Source organism: Trachurus trachurus (assembly GCF_905171665.1).
Source record: "Trachurus trachurus genome assembly, chromosome: 16".
Taxonomy (NCBI): domain Eukaryota; kingdom Metazoa; phylum Chordata; class Actinopteri; order Carangiformes; family Carangidae; genus Trachurus; species Trachurus trachurus.
The window spans coordinates 34,899,499-34,922,402 of record NC_139902.1 but is presented as its reverse complement, the minus strand read 5'-3'; the positions used below and the strand labels follow the sequence as shown (position 1 = coordinate 34,922,402).

The 22,904-nt window shown below is 49.5% G+C and overlaps 1 protein-coding gene across 1 annotated transcript in view; it reads right to left on the bottom strand.

Moving 5' to 3' along the window:
* Positions 1-22,904, bottom strand: part of gon4lb (gon-4 like b) — a 33,360-nt gene that overhangs the window by 5,631 nt on the left and 4,825 nt on the right. The window contains exons 10-24 of the mRNA XM_083990402.1: positions 22,023-22,124; positions 20,718-20,758; positions 19,213-19,382; positions 18,529-18,871; positions 17,781-17,867; positions 17,370-17,556; positions 10,411-10,558; positions 7,594-7,744; positions 6,579-6,695; positions 4,761-5,456; positions 4,176-4,340; positions 3,478-3,712; positions 1,973-2,121; positions 323-526; positions 80-208 (exon numbers count right to left, since the gene is read on the bottom strand). Coding sequence (XP_083846528.1) covers positions 80-208; positions 323-526; positions 1,973-2,121; positions 3,478-3,712; positions 4,176-4,340; positions 4,761-5,456; positions 6,579-6,695; positions 7,594-7,744; positions 10,411-10,558; positions 17,370-17,556; positions 17,781-17,867; positions 18,529-18,871; positions 19,213-19,382; positions 20,718-20,758; positions 22,023-22,124 — 2,924 coding nt within the window. The remainder of the gene's footprint in view (positions 1-79; positions 209-322; positions 527-1,972; positions 2,122-3,477; positions 3,713-4,175; positions 4,341-4,760; positions 5,457-6,578; positions 6,696-7,593; positions 7,745-10,410; positions 10,559-17,369; positions 17,557-17,780; positions 17,868-18,528; positions 18,872-19,212; positions 19,383-20,717; positions 20,759-22,022; positions 22,125-22,904) is intronic.

Sequence of the window (22,904 nt, the reverse complement as noted above, 5' to 3'; positions counted from 1 at the left end):
AGCTGCTACCACTCTGCAGAGCTCTGATGATCTTCTGATAGCTGATCGATAGCTGATAGCTGATCAATAGGATCAATACCTCTGAGTAGCTGCTACCACTCTGTAGAGCTCTAATGATCTTCTGATAGTGCGTCTGATTGTCTCCGAAGCTGATCTCCAGTTGCCGTAGGAACCGGCGGCTGCGTTGGAACGCCTGGTGCTCGTCCAGCTGGAAGAGAGAGAGACACGTCGGAGTGAGACTCCCGTCGCCACGGCAACCACACAGAGACTCCCGTCGCCGTGGCGACCACACACAGGTCAGAGGTCAGAGGGCGGGGCTCACCAGTCCGCACTGCAGCGCCGCTCCGGGACGCAGGAAGGCAGCGAAGTCTCGCAGCAGGTCGGTCCGATCTCCCAGAATGCACCGGAGCTGCCGGAACAGCAGCACCGCGTCAGGACCGTCGGCCGCCGCCGCCGCCGCAAAGTCTCCCAGCAGAGACACAAACTGCTGCTGCTGCTCGGGGGCGTCGCACAACGCCTCGCGCACCTGAGAGACACAGAGGGACGGAGAGACAGAGAGACAAAGAGACAAAGACACGCGGGTTAATCCGCTCCGGTCGGTTCGGAGCACTGAGTGTTTTTTACTCTATATTTAAAGGTGAAGTCACGTGATTCCGATGAAGTATGAAGTTCATTAAGCTGGTCTGCCCTCTCTTCCCATGAACCAGTCTGCCATCCAGTCCTCCCATTAAGCTGGTCTGTCCTCTCTTCCCATGAACCAGTCTGCCATCCAGTCCTCCTATTAAGCTGGTCTGCCCTCTCTTCCTATGAACCAGTCTGCCATCCAGTCCTCCCATTAAGCTGGTCTGCCCTCTCTTCCTATGAACCAGTCTGCCATCCAGTCCTCCCATTAAGCTGGTCTGCCCTCTCTTCCCATGAACCAGTCTGCCATCCAGTCCTCCCATTAAGCTGGTCTGTCCTCTCTTCCTATGAACCAGTCTGCCATCCAGTCCTCCCATTAAGCTGGTCTGTCCTCTCTTCCCATGAACCAGTCTGCCATCCAGTCCTCCCATTAAGCTGGTCTGCCCTCTCTTCCCATGAACCAGTCTGCCATCCAGTCCTCCCATTAAGCTGGTCTGCCCTCTCTTCCTATAAACCAGTCTGCCATCCAGTCCTCCCATTAAGCTGGTCTGCCCTCTCTTCCCATGAACCAGTCTGCCATCCAGTCCTCCCATTAAGCTGGTCTGCCCTCTCTTCCCATGAACCAGTCTGCCATCCAGTCCTCCCATTAAGCTGGTCTGCCCTCTCTTCCTATGAACCAGTCTGCCTTCCAGTCCTCCCATTAAGCTGGTCTGTCCTCCCTTCCCATGAACCAGTCTGCCATCCAGTCCTCCCATTAAGCTGGTCTGTCCTCTCTTCCTATGAACCAGTCTGCCATCCAGTCCCCCCATTAAGCTGGTCTGTCCTCCCTTCCCATGAACCAGTCTGCCATCCAGTCCTCCCATTAAGCTGGTCTGTCCTCTCTTCCTATGAACCAGTCTGCCATCCAGTCCTCCCATTAAGCTGGTCTGTCCTCTCTTCCTATGAACCAGTCTGCCATCCAGTCCTCCCATTAAGCTGGTCTGCCCTCCCTTCCTATGAACCAGTCTGCCATCCAGTCCTCCCATTAAGCTGGTCTGCCCTCCCTTCCTATGAACCAGTCTGCCATCCAGTCCTCCCATTAAGCTGGTCTGCCCTCTCTTCCTATGAACCAGTCTGCCATCCAGTCCTCCCATTAAGATGGTCTGTCCTCTCTTCCTATGAACCAGTCTGCCATCCAGTCCTCCCATTAAGCTGGTCTGTCCTCTCTTCCTATGAACCACTCTGCCGCCCCCCGTCTGTAGTCGCAACGTCACCTGTAAACCACAGATTCTTCTACCAGCGTTGCCATAACAACGCGATTCTTCTACCAGTGCTGCCGTAACAACCAGATATTCTGGTGTCTGCCTCTCACCCGGTTGAGGTAGCCCTGAGCGAAGGCCAGGTCTTTGCTCTCCCTCTGCGGGTCGTTGTCCAGGATGTCGTCGTCCAGCAGCAGCAGCAGCTTGGCGGCGTCTTTGCTGCGGCGCTGCTGGCTCCGCCCCCTCAGCGGCCGCGGCCGACCTGTGGACACGGAGACATTCAGGCTGTGTCGGAAACCACCCCCTACTCACTATCTAGTGACCACGCCGTGTTGTAGTGGTGTCTGAATGTTTAGTGATTATTAATGTTCACTATATAGTGACTGAATCTATCCCACAATTCACCGCCAAATGTAGTGAACATCCGATGGTCACTAACCGGAGCAAGATATCCCATCATGCATTGTGGTCACGGATGGCCGTTAGCACAGCGGCCCAGAGCGACCGGTGTAGCTACCAAATAAATGCAGTAGTGACCGGTGTAACTACCAAATAAATGCAAGTAGTGACCGGTGTAGCTACCAAATAAATGCAAGTAGTGACCGGTGTAGCTATCAAATAAATGCAAGTAGTGACCGGTACTAGCTACCACATAAATGAAGTAGTGACCGGTGTAACTACCAAATAAATGCAGTAGTGACCGGTGTAGCTACCAAATAAATGCAGTAGTGACCGGTGTAGCTACCAAATAAATGCAGTAGTGACCGGTGTAGCTACCAAATAAATGCAGTAGTGACCGGTGTAACTACCAAATAAATGCAAGTAGTGACTGGTGTAGCTACCAAATAAATGCAAGTAGTGACCGGTGTAGCTACCAAATAAATGAAGTAGTGACCGGTGTAGCTACCAAATAAATGCAGTAGTGCAGCAGCCTCAATAAATATGTCCAGCTGCCAGAGTTGTCCGGTCGCGGCTTCCACAGACTCCCACAACAAACATCAGAGAAAAATTTCCTAACAAGCGTTATAAACTGACCACAGACTCTGGATAGCGAGGCTAATTTCTGTTAGCCCGTCTATGGTGTTTTACATTATATGTTAGCATTAAGCTAGTGGACTTTATGCTTAGTTGTGACACTGGCTGTGTGTGTTGTGAACGTTGTTTCAAACTATGTGGGTTAGGGTTAGGGTTAGAACTTAACATCTTTGATGCTTAATATTACCGCTTAATATATTGCTTTACTCCTCTTTTTATGTTGGTACCTATACGCCCGTAGGTCTATGCTACACCGCTACACATGGTTGTATCTATGGTACCTACACCGGCCGTTACCATGGTTGTATCCGTGGTACCTACACCGGCCGTTATGATCGCGGTCGGAGCGTTTTAACTTCGCAACGTAATACATCATTAACTGAGCGGCGGAGTAGTGTCCCAAAGTGTTTTTTATTTGACCAGTGAGTCACTATATTGAATTCACTATATAGTGAGTAGGGAGGAGGGAATGAGGGAATGAGGGAATGAGGGAATGAGGGAATGAGGGAAGGAGGGAATGAGGGAGTGGTTTCAGACACAACCTCAGAAACCCATCAGGACGCCTCAGAGCGGAGCGACTCACCCCGTCCTCGGCCCGTCCTCCCCGCTGCTCCTCGTGGCGCCTCCTCCTCCTCCCCCGGCGGCGCCTCCTCCTCCTCCTCGCCGCCGGCCTTCCCGCCGCCGCCGGACTCGGCCCCTTTAGGCCCCTCCTCCTCCTCCTCCTCCTCCTCCTCCTGGGAGGAGTGGTCCTCCTCCGAGTCGCCGTCGGCACACAGCCGCCGCTCGGCCGCCAGCCAGGTCAGCTGCTTCATGGTCTCCTAGAGGGTCAGAGGTCAGAGGTCAGAGGTCAATCTATCTATCTATCTATCTATCTATCTATCTATCTATCTATCTATCTATCTATCTATCTATCTATCTATCTATCTATCTATCTACTATCTATCTATCTATCTATCCATCTATCTATCTATCTATCTATCTATCTATCTATCTATCTATCTATCTCTATCTATCAATCTATCTATCAATCTACTATCTATCCATCTATCCATCCATCTATCTATCTATCTATCTATCTATCTATCTATCCATCCATCTATCTATCTATCTATCTATCTATCTATCTATCTATCTATCTATCTATCTATCTATCTATCTATCTATCTATCTATCTATCTATCTATCCATCTATCCATCTATCTATCTATCTATCTATCTATCTATCCATCTATCCATCTATCTATCTATCTATCATCCATCCATCCATCCCTCCCTCCTCACCTGTAGCTCTGGGACCGACAGCACCGACTCCTCAGACGCTGATGACATCACTTCCTCTTCGTCTTCGTCCTGTGTGAGGTCATCAAAGTCCTCCTCCTCCTCCTCCTCTTTCTCCTCCTTCACCTCCTCCTCCTCCTCCTCCTCTCCCTGTCGGTCCTGCTCCTCCTCTTTCTCCTCTTTCTCCTTCTCTCCATCCTCCTCCTCTTTCTCCTCTTTCTCCTTCTCTCCATCCTCCTCCCTCTCTTCTCCTCCATCCTCCTCTTTCTCCTTCTCTCCATCCTCCTCCCTCTCTTCTCCTCCATCCTCCTCTTTCTCCTTCTCTCCATCCTCCTCCCTCTCTTCTCCTCCATCCTCCTCTTTCTCCTTCTCTCCATCCTCCTCCTCTTTCTCCTTCTCTCCATCCTCCTCCCTCTCTTCTCCTCCATCCTCCTCCCTCTCTCCTCCTCCTCCTCCTCCCTCCTGTTGTCCCTCTTCCTCCTCTCCTCCTGGCTCCCCTTCTCCTCCTCCCCCACCTCCTTCTTCCCCACCTCCTCCACCTGCACCTCCTTCCTCTCTGCCCTCCTCCTCTTCACCTCCTCCCTCTCTCTCCTCCTCCTCCTCTTCACCAGTGGAATCACCTCCATTCAAACTCACAACACCCACAATGGTCCAGTCCTTCACCTCCTCCTCCTCTTTCTCCTCCTTCTCTTTCTCTTTCTCCTCCTCCTCCTGCTGAGTCTCTGTCTGCTCCTCTCTGATTGGTCCACAGAGCTGTTGCCCCGGTGCATGCTGGGAGGTGGGCGGAGCCAGAGACAGGAAGTAGCCGATTGGCCGTCGCTCCGCCGGCAGCAGAGGTGCATTGTGGGCCGGCGGCGGCAGAGATGCATTGTGGGCCGGCGGCAGCAGAGGTGCATTGTGGGCCGGCGGCAGCAGAGGTGCATTGTGGGCCGGCGGCAGCAGAGGTGCATTGTGGGCCGGCGGCAGCAGAGATGCATTGTGGGCCGGCAGCAGAGGTGCATTGTGGGCCGGCGGCAGCAGAGGTGCATTGTGGGCCGGCGGCAGCAGAGATGCATTGTGGGCCGGCGGCAGCCGAGATGCATTGTGGGCCGGCGGGGCCTTGGCCAGCGGCAGCAGAGATGCATTGTGGGCCAGAGTGAAGAGGCGTTGGCGTTGCCGCGGCGGCGGTTGCCGTGACGACTTGTGGTGCCAGAGGGGGTGTAGCCTCAGGCTGCAGCCGGGCGGCAGCGCCGCGGCGTAGGGGGCGGGGCCTCGCCGCGTCCTACGGATCATCTGTTGGCTGTTCTATTTATGCAAATGTATGCAAATTTGCTCATGTTAACAAAGAATTTCAAAAAACTTGTAATACATTTTTTGTTTGTCTTAATGTAAGTAATCAACTCAGTAATTGTCATGGAGATATCTAAAGGTAAAAAATGTTACCCTATGGATCGAATCTCCTTGTTGTTTACATCTACTTCCTGGTAGAAAACCAGCATTGAACAATAGTGACCGACGAGAGTTTCGCTATATATATCTAATTTTTCATGTCACTATATCACCGTTTAGACTAATCTGATGTTTGTAAAGTCTATAAAACCAATGATTGGACAAACATTACTATTTACGTGTGCACAATTTTGTAATTAGTCATGGTTATCAGAGATTAGCTGGGCTAACGGTTAGCTACCTGTTTAACTTTAATAACTCAGTGACTCAATAAACGCTCCATGAACAAATATTTTCTCCAGCGGATATCTGAGTTCCAACATGACTGAGCTAACTGGAGTAGTTTCATGTGGTGTCCCACAACGGGAGGGTTTTAACAGCTGACGTCCTGATGTTAGCTTAGCTGCTGCTGTTAGCTTAGCTACTGTTAGCTGTCCCTGTCAGCTGAGCCACTGATGCTTTCTAGACACCGTGATTCCCCCAAACTGAATAAATACAACACATAGCAACACAAAACACACACACAGAAATAGTAATGTTTCTTCAATCATTTCAGATTTGTCTAAACGGTGATAGGGCGTGAAAAATATGATATATAGCTAAACTCTCATTCGGTATTGATCTCATTCAAATTACGTGCTGGTTTTCTACCTGGAAGTAGAATGTAAACAACAAGGCGATTCGGTCTATTCATGTGAGAAAGATAATGAATAGGCGTATTATGGGCTATATTTGGGTGTTTTTCTAAACTTTCCCCTAATGGGATTCTTCTGGGCTTTTTTTCCATCACTCAGGACATGTTGAGGACACAAAACCAGTTGAGTTTGATTCTGTTGCAGTTTGTTCAACGTTAAATCTACTGGACTACAGGTTAAGCTGCAGCGAGGAGAAACGTTGCTTCTGTTACCAAACGTTTCACGGTCGTAAACGGGTCTGTAAAGCTAATTAACGACACGGTGATGACATCGTCGTCGTTACCTTCAGCCAGCTGGGCGCGGTGGACGTGTCTCTGTCCACCGGGGGGCGCCGGTCTCCGGTTGCCACGTCGCCGCAGGCCGAGGGGAGCGGCGGCACGGCTCGCTGCGTCACGAACATCTGCAACATCAGCACCACAGCTACAGTTACTCCACCTGTCACCGCTGAGCCACGACTTCATCCGCTCAGACCGACTGAACACTCTGCACTTTATGTAAAACTCATGTACTTGATTACTCATTTATTTAACTTGAATACTTTACTCATTTAATTACTTAGAAACATCTTAGCGCACTTCAGGTATAGGCTTTCAAACTATAGGCTTTATTAAAGCAGAAGTAAGCGATCCGGTGGTTTTGGCTAATGCTGCGTTCCAGGTAGGCTTTTGAAACCGTAAATTACAGCTTCATGTCACAACTTACGACTTTGTAGCGTTCCAGGCAACCCACTCGTGTTTCTCCGACCTGTTTTACCGGTGAAAGTCACTATAACGGCCACTCGTAACTTCTGACCCGTGAACTCGTACCAGATCGAACTGGTACGACTTCACAGGTCGGAAAAACATGAGTTACGGGCTGCCTTGAACGCACCATAACAGTCCTCGTCCCTACGTCACCACATTCACGCGCATCCTTTGGCTGCACACACAGAGAGGACTGCCCCTTTATGCCGTTCTCTCTCCTCATTGGATAAAACTTGTAGGATACAAGGAATGTTTTCTCCTGGGCTCAGAGCAGAGCAGAGTGACTGACAGACCCGTGTTTCGGTCCAAACACTCTATGTAAGTGATTGCTGTCGGAAGATACAACTATTTCAGACTTATATTAACACAAATATATCGCTTACTTCTGCTTTAAGTACCCCATGTTGCCCCATTTCCCCAGAGGACTACAGATGGAAATTAGCGGCTCTGCTAAATCTGGTGAAGCCATCTTTTTATTTTCTCAATAACTAATGTCACGGCACACTGTCCTTTTTAAATAAATAAATACAATAAATAAAACTAAAATGCTGTGACCTTGATGACGTTGCCGGGCGGAGCCTTGGCGCCGCTCATCTCCCTCACGTGTTTCCTGAAGTGGACGCGGTTCTTACACAGCAGGTAGGAGCTGATGAGCCGGTCGGCCTCCACGGCGCCCGAGAAGTGGTGCAGGCCCAGCACGATCAGCCTGCAAGGCATCATGGGAAATACACCGTCACAGAGGCATCATGGGAAATACCACCGTCACAGAGGCATCATGGGAAATACCGCCGTCACAGAGGCATCATGGGAAATACACCGTCACAGAGGCATCATGGGAAATACCGCCTGTCACTACCCGATTTCCAAGCCCCTATGAAGAAGAAAACATAGAGGAAGTGCACGTCGCCCGGACTGGCGTTACCGGGGCCCCACCCTGGAGCCAGGCCTGGGGTCGGGGCTCGCAGGCCCACGGGACCCGGCCGGGCGCAACCTGAACGAGCGACGTGGGCCCGCCTTCCCGTAGACTCACCACCCGCGGGAGGGTTCAGAAGGGGCCGGTGCCATGTGATTTGGGTGGCGGTCGTGGGCGGGGGCCCCGGCGACCCAATCCCCGGACAACAACTCTGTGAACTTTAGGGACATGGATGTCACCTCGCTGGGGGGGAAAGAGCCTGAGCTCGTGCGGGAGGTTGAGAGGTATCGGCTAGAGATAGTCGGGCTCACCTCCACACAGCCTGGGCTCTGGAACCAACTCCTTGAGAGAGGTTGGACTCTCTTCCACTCTGGAGTTGCCCACGGTGAGAGGCGGCGAGCTGGTGTGGGCTTGCTCATAGCCCCCCAGCTCAGCCGCCATGTGTTGGAGTTCTCCCCACTTAACGAGAGGGTCGTTTCCCTGCGCCTTCGGGTCGGGGATCTTCTGTGCTAGCCACAGTCTGTCCATAACAACACCATGTTCGAGCATAAGGGTGTCCATCAGTGCACGTGGCACCAGGACACCCTAGGCCGGAGGTCAATGATCGACTTTGTAGTCGTGTCATCTGACCTCCGGCCGTATGTCTTGGACACTCGGGTGAAGAGAGGGGCTGAGCTGTCAACTGATCACCACCTGGTGGTGAGTTGGATCCGCTGGCAGGGGAGGAAGCTGGTCAGACCTGGAAGACCCAAGCGTATCGTGAGGGTCTGCTGGGAACGTCTGGCAGAATCCCCTGTCAGGGAGGTCTTCAACTCCCACCTCCGGGAGAGCTTTGACCTGATCCCGAGGGAGGTTGGAGACATTGAGTCTGAATGGACCATGTTCTCCACTTCCATTGTTGACGCGGCCGTCCGGAGCTGTGGCCGTAAGGTCTCCGGTGCCTGTCGTGGTGGCAATCCCCGAACCCGGTGGTGGACACCAGAAGTAAGGGATGCCGTCAAGCTGAAGAAGGAGTCCTACCGAGCCTGGCTAGCTCGGGGGACTCCCGAGGCAGCTGACGGGTACCGGCAGGCCAAGCGGACGGCAGCCCAGGTGGTCACGGAACCAAAAACTCAGGTCTGGGAAAAGTTGGGGGAGGCCATGGAGGAGGACCACCGGTCGGCCTCGAGGAAATTCTGGCAAACCATCCGACGCCTCAGGAGGGGGAAGCAGTGCTCAACCAACACTGTTTACAGTGGAGGAGGGGAGCTGTTGACCTCGACTGGGGATATCGTCGGGCGGTGGAAGGAATACTTCGAGGATCTCCTCAATCCCACTGACACGCCTTCCATGGAGGAAGCAGAGGCTGAGGATTCAGAGGTTGATTCATTCATCACCCAAGCTGAAGTCACTGAGGTAGTCCAGAAGCTCCTCAGTGGCAAGGCACCGGGGGTGGATGAGATCCGCCCTGAGTACCTCAAGTCTCTGGATGTTGTGGGGCTGTCGTGGCTGACACGCCTCTGCAGCATCGCGTGGCAGTCGGGGACAGTGCCTCTGGACTGGCAGACCGGGGTGGTGGTCCCTCTCTTCAAAAAGGGGGACCGGAGGGTGTGTTCCAACTACCGGGGGATCACACTCCTCAGCCTCCCGGGGAAAGTCTATTCCAGGGTGCTGGAGAGGAGAATTCGGCCGATAGTCGAACCTCGGATTCAGGAGGAACAATGCGGTTTTCGTCCTGGTCGTGGAACGCTGGACCAGCTCTACACCCTCCGCAGGGTGCTCGAGGGTGCATGGGAGTTTGCCCAACCAGTCCACATGTGTTTTGTGGACTTGGAGAAGGCTTTCGACCGTGTCCCACGTGGCATCCTGTGGGAGGAGCTCCGGGAGTATGGGGTCGGAGGCCCTCTGCTGAGGCTGTACGGTCCCTGTATGACCGGAGCAGGAGCTTGGTTCGCATGGCCGGCAGTAAGTCAGACCTGTTCCCGGTGCGTGTTGGACTCGGGAAGGGCTGCCCTTTGTCACCGGTTCTGTTCATTACTTTTCCCTCGTGAGGTGTTCCGGGCATGTCCCACCAGAAGGAGGCCCCGAGGAAGACCCAGGACACGCTGGAGTGACTACGTCAGAGAGGGAAGTCTGGAGATCCCTGCTCCGACTGCTGCCCACTATTCTACCTGAACGATACCCAAAGCGCTTTACAGTACATCACATTCACCCATTCACACACACATTCACACACTGATGGTGGAAGCTGCCATGCAAGGCGCTAACCACGACCCATCAGGAGCAAGGTGGGTAAGGTGTCTTGCTCAAGGACACTACGGCAGCAACCGGGACAGAGCGGGATTGGCGACGCACATAGGGCAGTGATCCTAAGTCAATTCAACTAAGTTTGTCCAAGTGGAGTTGCTGTACGTAGCTCTGTCTAAAATCGGTCAGTGACACGCCGCTAGACTGAGTGTGTGTGTGTGTGTGTGTGTTACCCGTCCTCTCCGGCCGTGTAGACCCTCCGGTGGTTCTGCTGCAGCGCCGGGTCCAGGCTGCAGACAGGAAGTAGTTCTGGGTGGAGGAAGACGGGTCGGGTGGCGAACAGCCAGGCGGCGCCGGCCGGCAGCAGAGGGAAGGCGTGGCCTGAGGAGAACCACAACATTAACACAACACAACCAGAACCAGAAGCACAACATGAACCACAACATGAACCAGAACCAGAACCAGGACCAGAACCAGAGCATCGGGTCCTACAGGACAGAGTCTTGGGTCCAATCCCATTTCTCTTTTTTACCCCTTGCCCCTTGAAACGGAGCTACAGCTCGTAGAGGTTGAAGGTCAACCCCTACGAATTGGGACACCCCATCAACAGTCACATACGTCATCACTAGGCCCGCACGGAATCTGCGGCCGCGGAGCTCCGACGAAAACTCCGCGGTATTTCCGCGGAATTTTGAACACAGTAGTGTAGCAGTTTACTTGAACGCGTTTCGCCCCCGCCCCCTTCCGCTGTCAATATTGTGTCAGCAACAAAAGAAAACAACCGAAAACAACTAATCTACCGGTAAAAAAAGAAAAAAAAATGTCGAAAAACCGATTCACAGCAGAAGAACTGAGGCGGCGTCACTTGTCGACACGGGTCACCGCGGCTGACAGGGCCTATGAATTTAATAATGATTTTTATGCGGACGGGGGCGTAGCTACTCTTCTGTAACTTTTGTCAACACTCCGCTGATTATCTGAGGAGACAACCCATCCTGGAGCATCTGAAGTCCCAAAGGCACAACAACAGGAAGAGGAGTGGATTGGGTAAGTAGCTGGTTAACATATTAAATTAATTTAAATGTGTCACCGTGTTTAGACGACTCCGGTTGTCACTATGAGGGCGAGTAGCCTATAGCCTACTGGGTTAGCGAGTTGAACGTAAAAAGCCGGCTTAACTGTAACAGGAGGGTGGTTGTCTTTTAACCGGCTAGATCACCATCATCCTGTCCAGGTTATGATCAGAGTTTCATCCTAAACCGGCTGTAAAAGCGCCGCAGTTTCATTATTTAACTCATCTCGAGCTGCGGCACCTTTATTTTGAAAGTCCAGCGGAGCGGATCAGAGCCAGCGTTACGGAGGGAGAGAGGAGAGATCAGCTGATCCGCTGCTGTTACTTTCTCTCTGAGCGTCTCCTACAGATGTTCAGCTGAGGGAAGACGCTGCTGCTCAGCTGTTGAGCCGAGCGTCAGGAGCTCATCTTTATATTTTACTTTGTGTAGTGTATAGAGACACTGAAAGAAGTTGTCCGCTCGCAGCAGGACAGATAATCAGATGGATAATCGGTCAAGTTAATAATTTCACTTTGATGTGGCCAAGAATGAACTATTTTCAGTGTTTCGCCTGTTGTATGACAGTGCTGCTCAAATGCAAACATTTAATGTCCACTTTGTTTACACAGTTTAAAAGGTCTCTGTTGTCTTTGTACAGAGAGAATAGCCCATGAGATTTGTACTTATAAATATTTTTATACGCACACCCAGCCTTGTTTTCTAGGAAAACACACTATCATAATTGCGTTCAAACATGATTTTAAAATGTCAGTTGCTGTTGCTCTTATTTTATTTTGTTTAAATGGATAAAGCTTCATATTTAAAAGTAGAGCAATGTTGAGCTGTCATAAATTAAAAGCAGCCTCCTCTCTTATTTGCAGCAACAGTGTTGCTTCAGGCTGTGATCTTTTTTTTTTTTTTGTATGGCTCATACTCTCTCCATTACAACAAGCTGCTTTTATTTTATTTGTTGTTGTTTTTTACTATGGACTAAAATTGGCATCTCTGCTAAATGCAGTACATATACATTCCATCAAATATGTAGTATTGCTCCTTAATATGCATGGCCCCATCTAAATACAAAGTAAAAGTACAAGCTTATGTTTACTTTATCTTACATTCTGTGTAATAATAATACTATGTTTCAATTATTCTTTTTCTTTTCTTTGTCTTCTAGTACGATCTAGGACTCAAACCCTGGCTGCCTGCCTCTCCAAGACCCCATCAACAGCTGAGAGGAAGGAGTTCGTGCTGGATTTCACCAAGGCTCTGGTTGAAGCTGACATTGAATTAATTGACCAGTTTTGGTAATGGTGGTCTTGATCCCAGTGCTGTGCTCAACAGTGAAGATGGCATGGGCCGAAGTCACATAAAATGTCCAGGTTCTCTGCAAGGTACTGGACAGCTTCAATCCAGGAACCCCATCTGGTCATGACAGCAAACACCGGCATAACAGGAGCCAAGCCCAATGCCTGCATATAGGCCCGCAGCTCTTGCCGACGTTGAGGTGCCTTGCAGAAGACTCTCTTCACCAGTGCGCACACCCTGTTGAGGTCTTCAAAGGTGTCTAGGAAGACCTGCAGCACCAAGTTGAGCAGATGTGCCAGACACGTCACATGGATGGAGTTGGGGAGCAGGCCATGAAGCATGGTCTTGAAGGCTTTCTTCATGTAGCTTGCCGAGTCGGTGACAAAAGCCCACACATCACTGAAGTTGATGTTGTAGTGTTGAGGCAAGAAATGACTGCCTGACTGTGTTGAAGTTAACTCTGTCGAGGAACACTACATCTGCTGCCAGAGGTGGCCTGCCAACCGGTTGCAGAAGAACTGCCAGGACACAGCGGCCACAGGCGTCTGTCGCTTCATCTAACAAAACATAGATGGGCTTTCCTTCCACCGCACACTTGACGTCCTCCACCATCTGAGGGAACAGCTCTGGCAGGTAGTCGGAGCAGATGTGGGACGGAGCTGGAAGGGACCCGCCCTGCTTGCAGTGTTTCTGCAGAAAAGCAGCCACTGACCTCTAAGGCTGTTCGGGACCTGAGAGCGCTGCTAGAAGAGAAAGAAGCTACTCTAAAGGCCCATGCCATCTTCATTGTTGAGCACAGCACAGAGATCAAGACCACCATTACCAAACTGCAGGGGACTTCCAACCCCTCTGCTGCCACTATTCATGGTCAACTGGAGAACCTCCTCATGCTGTTTGAATATGGCCGCACTGTAGGGGCTGAGGATTGACTAGCTTTCTTGCTCGTTAACTCTGTTACTTTCTCTTTTATTGATTGTTAATGTAAGTTTTTTTCAAACTAGTTGCAGGGGGGTTCATAGATTATTTAAAAATAATTTGCACAATATTTATTTATGCAGTTGTTCCTGATTTATTTATTGGATAAATTAAAGCAGAAGTAAGTGATATATTTGTGTTAATATAAGTCTTAAATAGTTCTATCTTCCGACAGCAATCACTTCTATAGAGTGTTTGGTCTGAAACACGGGTCTCTCAGTCACTCTGCTCTGCTCTGAGCCCAGGAGAAAACTTTCCTCGTATCCTACAGTTTTTATCCAATGAGGAGAGAGAACGGCATGCAGGGCTGTGTGTGCAGCCAAGGAACGCCGTGAATGTGGTGACGTAGGGACGAGGACTGTTATGGTGCGTTCAGGGCAACCCGTAACTCGTGTTTTTCCGACCTGTGAAGTGGTACCAGTTCGATCTGGTACGAGTTCACGGGTCGGAAGTTACGAGTGGCCGTTATAGTGACTTTCACCGGTAAAACAGGTCGGAGAAACACGAGTGGGTTGCCTGGAACGCTACAAAGTCGTAAGTCGTGACTTGAAGCTGTAATTTACGATTTCAAAAGCCTGCCTGGAACGCAGCATTAGCCAAAACCACCGGATCGCTTACTTCTGCTTTAAAGGGACAACGAGGAGTTTTGGAAAAGCGAAGCGTTTTCACACTACATTTATGAGCCTCCGCGCACACCGTACATTTCTTTGACCGGCGCAAGACAGACTCATGTTTTCATTCATCAAAAATTAAAGTCAGAGGATCACATACCATCGTAGTTCCGACCATAAACGGCGATTCTGCGGCGTTATTCTCATTCCGCCACCACTAATAATAACAAAATAACGATAGAGACAGAACGATATATTTAGCGAAAATGGAGCCAGTAACAAGCGTGGGTAGCGTAGATTCATCCACATTACAGTAATGTGAGACTTTTTTATAACCGAATAGAAACTCCTCGTTGTCCCTTTAAAGCAGAAGTGAGTGATCCGGTGGTTTTGGCTAATGCTGCGTTCCAGGCAGGATTTTGAAATCGTAAATTACAGCTTCAAGTCACAACTTACGACTTTGTAGCGTTCCAGGCAACCCACTCGTGTTTTTCCGACCTGTTTTACCGGTGAAAGTCACTATAACGGCCACTCGTAACTTCCGACCGGTGAACTCGTACCAGATCGAACTGGTACCACTTCACGGTCGGAAAAATACGAGTTTCCTTGAACGCACCATAACAGTCCTCGTCCCTACGTCACCACATTCACGGCGTTCCTTGGCTGCACACACAGCCCTGCATGCCGTTCTCTCTCCTCATTGGATAAAAACTGTAGGATACGATAAATGTTTTCTCTTGGGCTCAGAGCAGAGCAGAGGGACTGACAGACCCGTGTTTCAGTCCAAACACTCTATAGAAGTGATTGCTGTCGGAAGATATAACTATTTAAGACTTATAATAACACAAATATATCACTCACTTCTGCTTTAAGTAATGCAGGGTCTTGTTCTAATCTTAAATAAGCTGTTCTTTTCCATTGTACATAAAACAAACCTGTTGTTTTGTGGTTCAATTTAATTATGTATTTAGGTTATTTAAAACCTTTTAAAATTGTTTTTGTTTCAGATATCTATTGAATATGAATAAGAATTTGCACTATATTTACCTATTTATTTATGTCTTTATGACATTATTTATTGAAATATCCTAATTTGTACATATGCTCAGAGTTGATTTTTTTTTTTACACATTTGCGTAGCCTAAATTGAATATGTTCCATGAAATGTTAAGTAAATTGTTTTCTATTGAATAAAAACGACTACATGGTGTCAATATGGTGACTATATCTTTGACTTTGTGGTACTTTTAGGTTTTCTAGATTCTCACATCCAGAGTTCAGGCTGCTACGCAGCACTCACGCCTATGTTGCCCTGCACCTATAGGCATATCAGAGGTACCCAGAGGACACATGCACATTTCTTCAGTGACACTTGCCTGGTCTTTCATGTTTTCAGCAGCTTTTCTGGCCCTTAAAGCTTTCTTTCTATCTGCAGGAGTTTTGAGCAGTGATTGAATCTGAGGTCTCTGCGGTTACCTTTATATTGTCAGCTAAAATGCTGGTGTCATTCCAGTGAGGTCACAGTGGGTTCCATTACGTCAGCGTGGCAGCTCCTTATATGGATTTTATTTAAAGTAGCACTATGCACATCCGTTTAAGTGCTGGTGCAGGACATAAAACTTTTCCAATGATTAAAAAGAGGGAAGTCTGCACAAACAGTTTTTATGCTCCACCGATTTATTTGTGCAAAAAAGCTCTTGGCGAGGGTGTTAAGGAAAAACTCCCCTTTAACGGGGCAGAAACCTCAGGTAGACTAGGCTTCAAGGTGAGCGGCCATCTGCATTGACTGGTTGGGTTGAGAGAGGAAGAAAGAGAGAGAGATAGAAAGGGAAGTAAAGAGGAGAGACGGGTGCAACAGCAATAACATAAGTTTTTCTCCGGGAGCTTCTGGGTTCTGACTTGATGCTGCAGGCGAGAAAGTACAGGAGTGTCCAGCCTTCCACCCGCCACCCACCCATTAGGCAATTTTAATACAGGATTTTGCTTGTTAAAAGATGCTATTTTTGCTCTAAACACATGGATTATTGTACTAGATAATTGTTTAAAACCCTAAAAGAAAAAGAAACTACTCCGCAGAATCCCGCAGATTTTCCTCCTGAATCACCGCAGAAAACCAGAAAAAAGTCCGCAGATTCCGTTTGGGTTTAGTCATCACGTAGTCTCACTGGCTTTTATGTAAGCAGATGCGGCGAGCTTTTGCCAGAAATCAAATAGCCGTGTACATATAACTTAGTAAAATAAAATAAACCTTACTGCAGACTGATGTGTTGATTGTAAAACATGTATTTCTTGATGTAAATGTGGTGGTTTGTGTCCGTAGGCTCCAGAGCCCCGAGGCAGCGCTGCTCTTCTGTCCAATACACACAGGAAGCTTCACTTTACATTCAGACTAACTAATGCTACTGATACAGCTGTTAGATTTCATCACTGAGATCAACATTTATCTCCTAGAAATAATTTAACCAGCCGGTGGTAAACCTCTAAAAACCTGCGGGTAAGTTAATTAGCGATGGTTTTCTCCCCCGGGATGACGACGGAGGTTGGCCGGCCGAGCAGGGAAACTATTCATAGCCAGACCACTTCCCCCTACCCTGACACGTGTACGCGCTAAACTGAGGGGAATCAAATCCATCCTCACATTCAACATCACAGCCTGGTTTGGTTCACTCAGCATCATCTCCCACCGAAACAGTCTGAACAAAATAGTCAAACTCAGCAATAAAATCATAGGTCAGGAACAGGAGCCACTCATCAACATCTACAACACTCAGGTCAAGAAAAAATGTAAACAGAATGCCACACACACAGACACAACACACACTACACAGCAACTACAGCCTACTACCATCAGCCTGCAGATACAGGTCACTCCCACTCCGGACAAAGAGCTTCATCATAGACTGTAAAGAGCTTCATCCAGTTTCATCCCCACCTCAATCCCACTTCTAAACACTTAACTCCCACCAGAACTTTTTCCTTTTTAATTAACCTGTTTTTAACAACTTTTTATCCTTGTATGTGTCCTTTGTTTTTAACTTTTTTGATGTGTGGTTGTAGGAGTGTGTGTTATTATTGTGTTGGGTATGGCTGTGGTATGTATGTGTAGATCGTTGTTTTGCACCTGCACTTGTGACGTCCTTCTGCAACGAAGCTCCTAACGGAATAATAAAGTACTTTTGAGTTTGAGTTGAGTTGAGGCGTAGGGGGAAGTGGTCGGGCCGAGGGGGGAAGGGGACTGGGTCTTACTGTGGGTGGTGGGGTTCATGGTGGGGAGGAGCCGTCTGGCTGCAGGTGGGGGGTTCTGCTCCTCCCTCTGCACCTCCCTCTGCTCCTCCTCCTGCAGCAGCTCCAGCGCCTCCTCCAGGTTACACACCCTGAAGCTGCTGGGGAGGAGCAGCTGCTCCCGACGCCGCGCAAACCGCTGCAGCTCCTCCTGTTGGGGGGGAGAGGGGAGAGAGAGGGGTGTTCACTGACTAAAACTGGAACTAAACCCTCATTCACTCATCATGGCTCATCTCTTAGTCTGTTAGTCTGTCTGTTGGTCTGACTGTGTACTCACCAGGTGTGTGTGTTGTTGTGTACTCACCAGGTGTGTGTGTTGTTGTGTACTCACCAGGTGTGTGTGTTGTTGTGTAGTGTGTGTTGTTGTGTACTCACCAGGTAGTGTTTGGTGAGGTCGGCCTCGTGGTTCAGAGCGTCGACTCGTCGACTCAGCAGGTGGACCTGAGTCAGCAGCTGGACGTGCTGAGACAGAGACAGAGACAGGTGTGTCATCAGGGAGGGGGCGGGGCTTCTGACCTACCTGCTGCTAAAGCAGTGTAACAGAGAGTAAGGACAGCATTGGTCCAATAGAAGCGCCTCCTGGTGGAGGAATAAAGAACTGACATCTCTGCATTAAGGACATTTATAGATCACCCACGTTAACAGCATCATTGAGGACCCTTTAAACCGTAACCCCAAAACAAATAGTTTTCTACATGAATGTTTCAATCTACATTTTGTAATAAACAAATTATAAATATAATCTGATATGACCAAGACACCTAAAAACAAAAACACGGCCGTTTTCATCAATTTACAAGCAAGTGGGCAACACACATACATTGGAGTGAATGGGTTTTCTGGGCGCTGTTGCAATACCCATATCCTGCCACTAGGGGCGCAAAACCCTTAAACCCTTAAACCCTTAAACCCTTAAACCCCTAAACCCTTAAACCCTAAAACCCTTAAACCCTTAAACCCTTAAACCCTTAAACCCTTACCACGGGAGTCAATGGTGGTGTCCTTACTCTCTTTTACAGTGCTCTAGTGCTGTCATCAGGTTGGGGGCGGGGCTTCATCAGGTTGGGGGCGGGGCTTGTGTCCTACCTGCTGTACCAGGTTGGGGGCGGGGCTTGTGTCGTACCTGCTGTATCTGCTGCTGCAGCTGCAGCTTCTGGGCCGAGTCCAGGTGGAGCGTCGGGCTCGTCCGGCTCGGCAGCAGCAGCAGAGACGTGTTGGTGTTGGCGTCGGGCTGTGGGCGGGCGGCGTTGTCATGGTGATGGTTGGTGGTGGTGGCGGCTGCGTTGTCATGGTGATGGTTGGTGGTGGCTGCTGCGTTGTCATGGTGATGGTTGGCGGTGGCTGCTGCGTTGTCATGGTGATGGTTGGTGGCATCCTGCAGGGCTCTCCTCTGCTGCAGAGCTTCGTACTGTTTCCTCACCGTCCGCCGCCGCTCGGTCAGCATCCGAGCTAACGGCGCCTCGAAGCTACACACACACACACACACACACACACACACACACACACACACACACACACACACACACACACACACACACACACACACACACACACACACACAATGAGCATGATGAGAGAGGGATGATCTCTGTCTGTCTCCACCCAGCTGAGTTCTCCTTCATGTTTCTGTGTGAAGAAGCAGCAGCCGAGGACGTTTCTCTTCCTCCCGACCCAAGCAGTCACAGCACTTCTCTGCTGCACCGTCCCGACAGGAGGAGTGAGTGAGTGTGTGTGTGTGTGTGTGTGTGTGTGTGTGTGTGTGTGTGTGTGTGTGTGTGTGTGTGTGTGTGTGTGTGTGTAGTTTTACCGTAACGCCTGAGGAACATTGAATTTTGGTGCAGTCTGTGACAGGACCTCCTCCTCTTCCTCCTGCTCCTTCTCCTGCTCCTCCTCCTCTTCCTTCTCCTTCTCCTCCTCTCCGTGCTCCTCCTGCTCCTCCTCCTCTCCGTGCTCCTCCTGCTCCTCCTCCTCCTGGAGCTGCAGACAGACACAGGTCACATGACCTCAGAGAACAGCAGCATCCTGCAGTCGGTCCATGACCAGACCAAACTACATCTGTCTGATGTCTTTGTCTATTTTGAGTGAATGATCTGTCTTGTGATTGTATGTTATGTTTTGTTTGGTAATATGTATTGTCTCATTGTCTACGTGTATTCTGTGATGTATGTTTTGTCTTGTTTTCTATCATGATTAGACATACCGTATTGACCCGAATATAAGACGATATTTTTTCCGTCAAAAAAAGTCTGAAAAAGACGGGTCGTCTTATATTCGGGGTCTAGATATTTATATATGCAAATCAGCGGGTGACATCAAACAACGTCTGTCCAAGCAAGTCAGGGCTTTTCTTCCTCTCACACTCACACACACCAGTGACCTGGAGAGATGCAGCTGCATCTGAGAGGACGATTACGTCCACACAGCAGAGCGCTGCCACACAGTTACAGCTCAACTCGACTCGGTTTAGGTCATTTTAATCACAGCTGACTCCTTCACAGTTCCTCCGGGGGCGGGGTCGTCATATCACAGCGGCTACGGCCACGTTGTCGCCGGGGACAGGGACACACCGGACGCGGAGGCGCCGAATAGCTGCGAAGCGCCGAGAAGCTGAGCCAGTTTCCTTTCGGGGCTCAATGTTAAACGATTGTGTCGTTCAGACGTCCTGCAGCGATGGTTTCGGTGTCTGGTCTGTTTTGTGCGCGAGCTGCGAGCGATGGCGTCAAGCCGGGCAGGTCAAACAAAGAAACACGAGAGAATCCGCTCAACTTTCAAAATCAAAACAATTTTCAAAATAAAACACCGCAATTGATGCGTGTGCCTTTTTGTGTAAACGGAGCGCAAGAGAGATGGACACACACCTACACACATTCAGAGAGATCAGTGGGCGCTACAATCTACCAGAACGTTATTTCACAGATACTGAAAACATGATTTTAAAAAGATTAATTTTTTCTTTGATTTTGTCTGAAAAAGGTATTTTTCCAATGACAGGTCTTGAAAAAGGGGGGTGGTCTTATATTCAGGGTCGTCTTATATTCGGGTCAATACGGTATGTATGAACATGTAATACGTAGCTTTAAGTAGCTTCTTGGGAGACCTGGCGCTTCACACATCTACTTCCGTTCTTTTCTGCTCTGTCTACTAATATCATGTGTGTTGTGCGAAATAAAAATACTAATACTAAAATACCAGACAACAGAGACTGTCGTCATGGAGATGAAGATGGACCCAGACAACAGAGACTGTCGTCATGGAGATGAAGATGGACCCAGACAACAGAGACTGTCGTCATGGAGATGAAGATGGACTCACCGTATCGAAGAGCTCCTCCAGCAGCTCGTTCACCTCCCTCTCTGAAAGAGAAGAAGAGGAGTGAACGAACCAGGACAGATTCAACTGGAGATTTGTTCTGTGTAGCTACTAGCTAGACTGCTACAGACCACAGGCGGACTGTCAGGCGGACTGACAGTTGGACTGACAGGCGGACTAACAGTTGGACCGACAGTCAGACTGACAGGCGGACTAACAGGCGGACTAACAGTCAGACTGACAGTCGGACTAACAGACTAACAGTTGGACCAACAGTCGGACTAACAGACTAACAGTCGGACTGACAGTTGGACTGACAGGCGGACCAACAGTCGGACCAACAGACTAACAGTCGGACCAACAGTCGGACCAACAGTCGGACTAACAGTCGGAGTAACAGTCGGAGTAACAGTCGGACTAACAGTCGGACCAACAGTCAGACTAACAGTCAGACCAACAGTCAGACTAACAGTCAGACCAACAGTCGGACCAACAGTCAGACCAACAGTCGGACTAACAGACCAAAAGTCGGACCAAAAGTCGGACTAACAGACTAACAGTCGGACCAACAGTCAGACTAACAGTCAGACCAACAGTCGGACCAACAGTCGGACCAACAGTCGGACCAAAAGTCGGACTAACAGACCAACAGTCGGACTAACAGTCGGACCAACAGTCGGACTAACAGACTAACAGTCAGACCAACAGTCGGACTAACAGTCGGACCAACAGTCGGACTAACAGACTAACAGTCGGACCAACAGTCAGACCAACAGTCGGACCAACAGTCAGACTAACAGACTAACAGTCGGACCAACAGTCGGACTAACAGACTAACAGTCGGACTAACAGTCGGACCAACAGTCGGACTAACAGTCGGACCAACAGTCGGACTAACAGACTAACAGTCGGACCAACAGTCGGACTAACAGACTAACAGTCGGACCAACAGTCGGACTAACAGTCGGACCAACAGTCGGACTAACAGACTAACAGTCGGACCAACAGTCGGACTAACAGACTAACAGTCGGACCAACAGTCGGACTAACAGTCGGACCAACAGTCGGACTAACAGACTAACAGTCGGACCAACAGTCGGACTAACAGACTAACAGTCGGACCAACAGTCGGACTAACAGTCGGACCAACAGTCGGACTAACAGACTAACAGTCGGACCAACAGTCGGACTAACAGACTAACAGTCAGACCAACAGTCGGACTACTTTCGTGCAGAAGCCCTCGAGTCGTCAGGGAAACCAGAGAACAGAGATCTCCCACAATGCATTGCTCAGTGTGCTCCACCTACTGGTGATCTGGACGGCGCGGTCGGTGCGGTAGTCCTCCACGTCCGGCTCGTCCACGTCGTCCAGGAAGTTGTATTCAGGGTCGTCCTCGTCCTCAGCTTCCTCTGAGACAACAAACAGTCAGAGTGGTCAGCAACAACAACAACAACATTATTATCTTATCCACCACTTTATTTTCCCATGATCCATTGCGGCACAGCACAACGGAAGTCGGTTTTAGTAGCATTGTAGCGAGCGGCTAACTGGTAGCGTTAGCCACCAGTTCTATCGAGTGGCTAACTGGTAGCGTTAGCGGCTTACTGGTAGCGTTAGCCACCGGTTCTAGCGAGCGGCTAACTGGTAGCGTTAGCGGCTAACTGGTAGCGTTAGCCACCGGTTCTAGCGAGCCGCTAACTGGTAGCGTTAGCGGCTAACTGGTAGCGTTAGCCACCGGTGTAGGCACCAAATGTGGGCGCTCCGGGCTGCCAAAACCGTTTTGACTAAATCTGATGTTTGTTAAGTCTATACAACGAATTATTGAACAAACATTACTATTTCTGTGTGCACGTTTTTGTAATTAGTCATGGTTATCGTAGTTGTTAGCTTAGCTGCTGCTGACAGCTAACAGCAGCAGCTAAGCTAACAGCAGGACGTCAGCTGTTAAAACCCTCCCGTTGTGGGACACGACATGAAACTACTCCAGTTAGCTCAGTCATGTTGGAACTCAGATATCCACTGGAGAAAATATTTTTTTCATGGGTTGTTTATTGAGTTATTGTTTATTGACACTGCTAACGGCTAACAGCTAACGGTTAGCCCAGCTAATCTAAAATGTTTGTTCAACAATTTGTTTTATAGACTTCATAAACATCACAGTAGTCGCAACGGTGATGTAGTGACGTGAA